We start from the raw sequence: 5,175 nt of genomic DNA, 5'->3' as shown, positions 1-5,175 counted from the left end.
ATTCAAGAGTGATCACTGGTTTGTAATAATTAACTACGATAGCTTATATTCAATTGTACACATTTTTACAAAGAGTACCAGTCAAAATTTGCGGAAGTTCCACAAAGGTCGTAACCTCAAGAAATTGGCCAATCATTTAGATCGTTACAAAGTGCTTTGGGTCCGAATCATGTGATCTATTTTTGTGAAAGATGTTGAAGCCAAAAGCATTAACTCAAGTTTTGAGTCAGGCAAATACTGGTGGTGTACAAAGCACACTGTAAGAATATTCGCTAATATAAAATATTATGAATTCATTAATATGCAAAGTATGCTAAAATATACCAAAGCCTCCTAAACAGGTTAAAAAAAAATGAACATTCCAGCAGTCTAGATCATACAAATAAAAATATTTGTTTATAAGGTTCATCATAAGGAATTGAAAAATATGGCCGTGTTTACACCTCAAAAATTACTATGAGTACAGACAAACTGGTACATCCAGGAAAGTTTTAAGGCATGGCAGGAACTAGATATATAAAAGTTATATGAAGTCTACGTTTCAGAAAATTAAAAACTTACCTGCATTTTGATGTGTATTTTTTTCCAGTCTGCAGAAGATAGAAAAATAAACTAACACCCGAGTTTCATTTGATACGGTCCACTCAGTTACACAGTTTAAACCTGTTAAATCATCTATTGTTTACAGGTGTATATTGTCCATCTATTGTCCATTTAAATCATTACTACTCACAACATTGATTATATGAGGGGAGCTTCTCAATCGTTTTCACTACTTAGTTAATTTTTGCACATTCTGCAGGAACGAAAAAAAAAGGATAGCAAAATCTAGAAAAGTTTATAATTTTCTGAAACATAAAATGCATTTAAAATTTATATATCTAGTTCCTGCCATTCCTTAAAACTGTTGCAGGTGTATAGGTAAGTCTGTACTCAGAGTAAAATTTGGGGTGTAAATACGGCCATTTTAGCCAAAAGGTTATGATGAACCTTAAGACAATGTAAGGAGGTGGTAACTGGCTATTTTTGTGCAACATGTTTAACCATTTGTATTTCATGTGCAGCCTTGAAAACGATTTGTTATTCACTATGTTTCTTGAAATTTTTAAAAAGATCAATGTGCAAGATATTTTTAATTGTTTGTTCATTGCCATCGGGGTATATCAATCTTATTTCTCGTTCTTCCATGCAGATACCTCCCCCTTAATGCCCCTCTTATAAATTATAATTATAAAATGAGATTTACACTTGTTTGCTAGTTTAATTTGTCCACCATTACTATAATCACACAATTTACGCAACATTTGAATCGGAGATGGATTGAAAGACATCATATTTAATTAAAAAAAGTGATTGTTACTTGACACATGAACATATATATATGATAATTAGTATTGTTCCCATGACATCAAAAGGTTGTTTGGTGACAGAATTGAGCTAAATACTGAAAGAAAACCCATACAGCAAACTGGGTATTTTAACCCCAATTCCCTTTGATCATTTCAGGACTCGGGCCAACTTTTCAGATTTATGGTTTTGATTGAAAATGTATGTAAGAGTTATTTATGCGCATTTGGCTATAGCTAGGAACAATATTTTAAAAGAAAAATTGAACCCCTTGAGGGAAACTTGTTGACAAGACCCATTGGTGGCCTTTGGCTCTTGTCTGCTCTATGATCGGGTTGTTGTCTCTTCGACACACTCACCATTTCCATTCTCCATTTTATGGAATGTGAATAAAAGTTAAAAGGTAAGTGCATGATTAAAGAAAGCTGTCAAATCTTTTGTTGTTGATGTCAATATCATGGTTGTTGATCACCTTTTAAATCAATTACAATATTATTATATTCACCATGAAACCAGAATGATATTACAATAAAAACTATACTACAAGGAATCTCAAAGTTGGATAATCATATACATGTATATATATTCCATATTAAAGAATGAATAAGATTTTTAATTTTTGAAAATCTTGGTAATTTGACTCACTTTACGGGGTCAATTGACCTGGTGTCATATGGTATTTTGAACCTCCTGTAAAGTGAACATGGGGTTAATTGACACCAGGGTCATAATACCACATATATCTGTACAAATTTATATTAAAAGGACTGCATATACATACATTTTGTACATATATATCATGCACATACACTATTATGTTGATATAAAAAAGAAGATGTGGTATGATTGCCAATGAGACAACTATCCACAAAAGACCAAAATGACACAAACATTAACAAGTCAACTATAGGTAACCGTACGGCCTTCAACAATGAGCAAAGCCCATATGGCATGATGCTGATACTTGTAATGTAATATAAATTTATAACAAGATAAATTTTATTATTATAATTTATTAATCTTTTTTTTAGGTTGTTGAATAATGAAGGAGCATTATTAGCCTATTCTGGTTATGGTGACAAAGATGCTGCAGTTTCTGCTGCTATAGCTGGTAACATTTGGACAGCCTATCAGAAGAGTGGATCTGCAGCTTTTAATGATGATAAATTAAAATTAGTTCTGTTGGAATGTGAGGTAAGAAAAGAACAAAAGATTCAATTATTTATGGGAAACAATTTCAGAATTGATTTTAAAGGGATGGTTAAAGGAGGTCCCAGCCTAAGGTTTGTAATTTTTTTAAGAAAAGAAGATTTTTAAAATCTAACTCTAGGAACATCTATCTGATCAATTATTTGTCTTATTGTGGTATACATTTTTGTTTAACATATACAAAGACATTATTTCAGATGTCAACTTCTTGCAAATGAACAATGACGAAAAACTTTATCATATCTTGATCAACTTTCCACGAAAAACTGCTAAGTATCTGGTGGACGCAATTAGGAAACGACGTCAAGTTGTATTCGGACAAGTTTAGTTATTTATCAAAAACTTTAATTTATTGATGATTATAAAAAGGTTACTTTATGGTCAATCTGAATATTTTCAGTTTCTTTATTATAAATATTAATTTATTATGCATTCAACTGGAAATTTAGTAAATCGATCTTCTGACAACTTATTTTTCTTTTCTTTTATATAAGTTTGAATTTTTCACTTTTTTTCACTATTAATTAATTATTTTGAATTAAGCTTAATTTTAATTTTCATTATTTTGTTTGAAATCCGTGATAAAGAATTACGTTTAATTTTTGAAAGTGACTTATAGACCCAATGGGTCGGGTGTATTTTATTGTGTATATAATATATTGTACTTTACTGAAATGTGATTACACATGTCACTATAATAAAAATTACTTACTTATACAATTTTGAGAAACCATGTTTGTAATAGGATTTCAATGAATATTAATATGTACATGCAGGTACAATTTGCTATTCCAAAATAATTTCCTGTGTCAAAAACTTTCGGTTGCTTACCATTTTATATGGAATGCCCTCCATTAATACATTTTATTTGGATTTAGATTAAACTTAATATTATCAGAAACACATCCTGAATTAATCGCTGGCATCAAATTTTCTGAAATTTGACACTCGTGTCACATGCAATCTTAGGCTATTGCTTTAAATGCATCAGTGTCAATGTCTCACACTTAAATTTGCAAGCCCTTGCTGACACATCAGTTTTCACGTTTTTCATGTTCATGAATTGACTATTGAATTGAATTGAAAAAGTGTCTCGGAAAGTAGTATTAATGTCGATGAGATGGGTGTATTTTATTATTTTTTAAGAATTAACAAAATCAGTGTGAACAAAAGTGAAAGAACACAAAAGTATAAAAAAAACTTAATTTTGCTTTAGTTACTCAGCAGTAAATTCTGATTATTAACAACATTTCGGTTTAAAAACTTTTTAGTCTTGAATTCTGTTAACAGACTTTTTATCTGTTTTGGTGCAGAGGTCATTTGGTACATGAATGTATATCAAATAGTTTTGCATTGATTTTATAATTATTACCGGTATGTTTAGAACTTTTCAATTTGATTACATTATAAACTTTCTATATTTCAGACAGGGAAAGTAGCCATAACAAAAGTTGCAAATTTAATCCTGTGCATGAGTTCAAAAGAAAATGTTGGATTTGGAATGTTAAAAGCAAAGGTAAGGCAATGTGTACCTTTCTTTATGTTGTACATGTGTACTTTAATAAAGTAAAATGATCCTTCCAATTGAAAAAGAATATGGTATATTGACTCGAATGTCATAGTTTTACTACAAATATAGACTTAGTTATAAAAGAAAAACTTCATTTTATCCAAGTCTTCAGCTTTGTACTGCTAGTGAAATATTACCTCTATTTTGATGACAGCTTTTTGGTCTGCAGTGGCCTTAACCATAACAAGGTGTTAACCCCTCTCATTAAAAATTCTGCAATTGTAGAGTACTTATCAACTTATTCCGTCTTTTTAAGGGATGTTCAAATAAAAATGACTATCTCAATTCTAAATCATTGTACTAGTAATGGTTTGGCAAAGCAATTTTGAAATGTGAAATTTGTCAAAATTAAGACTTCCTAAGGTAGATTTTCTATGCCCAACCTAGTAATTTTAAATTTGTTTTAGAGGGTTGTACAGCTGAAATTATTCTGATTTTTTTTTATGAATCTGTAATAGTGTGTTTATTTAATTGTGTTTAGCATTGTATTTAACATACCTGTATACTATATTTCAGGCAGAAGCATTAGCCCTGTATCTAGAAGAACCTTTATCACAAGTGGCAGCATCCTGACAGTAACAAGATGTGGTCCTCCACCCTTAGCTATTGATCACCATAATGTCACCAGTCTCTCCATGAACTTCATATAAACTGTCATACTAGATGACTACAGTCAAATACTTGTTATATTGCTTATTGTTAAGTAAACTTGTGTAAATAATAATCAGGTTTTCTTTTTTATTCCCATTTACTTGTTGACTGAGTGTTTACCTTTTAATGTCCAGCCTATGAAAGGATGAAGGCATTTTTTTTTCTTCTGATCTGTATGTCAGTTTGTTCTTCCATCTACTTGTTTCATGTTAACGTTTTTGGTCAAGGTAGTTTACCATGAAATTGTGGTCCCATCAACTTGAGATTTGACTAACATGTTCATTATAATGTGAATTTTTATATTGTGTGCCAAATTAGGGTTTTAACATGGATTTAAGGTTCCTTGAACATAGACAGATAATGTGATATCAGAATAAAGTTTTTAGTCAAGGTTTTTA

At 30.6% G+C, this 5,175-nt stretch overlaps 1 protein-coding gene across 1 annotated transcript; it reads left to right on the top strand.

Moving 5' to 3' along the window:
- The first annotated feature begins 125 nt into the window (after positions 1–125).
- LOC134727141 (ragulator complex protein LAMTOR2-like) lies at positions 126–4,850 on the top strand. The gene is made up of 4 exons (XM_063591524.1): positions 126–259; positions 2,379–2,541; positions 3,983–4,072; positions 4,643–4,850. The coding sequence occupies exons 1-4, from the start codon at positions 192–194 to the stop codon at positions 4,697–4,699; spliced, it is 378 nt and encodes a 125-aa protein (XP_063447594.1). The 5' UTR covers positions 126–191; the 3' UTR covers positions 4,700–4,850.
- Positions 4,851–5,175: the final 325 nt, after the last annotated feature.

This window comes from Mytilus trossulus, chromosome 7 (assembly GCF_036588685.1).
Source record: "Mytilus trossulus isolate FHL-02 chromosome 7, PNRI_Mtr1.1.1.hap1, whole genome shotgun sequence".
In the NCBI taxonomy this organism is placed as follows: domain Eukaryota; kingdom Metazoa; phylum Mollusca; class Bivalvia; order Mytilida; family Mytilidae; genus Mytilus; species Mytilus trossulus.
The sequence above is the reverse complement of the archived record's forward strand: the minus strand, read 5'-3'. Positions and strand labels throughout refer to the sequence as shown.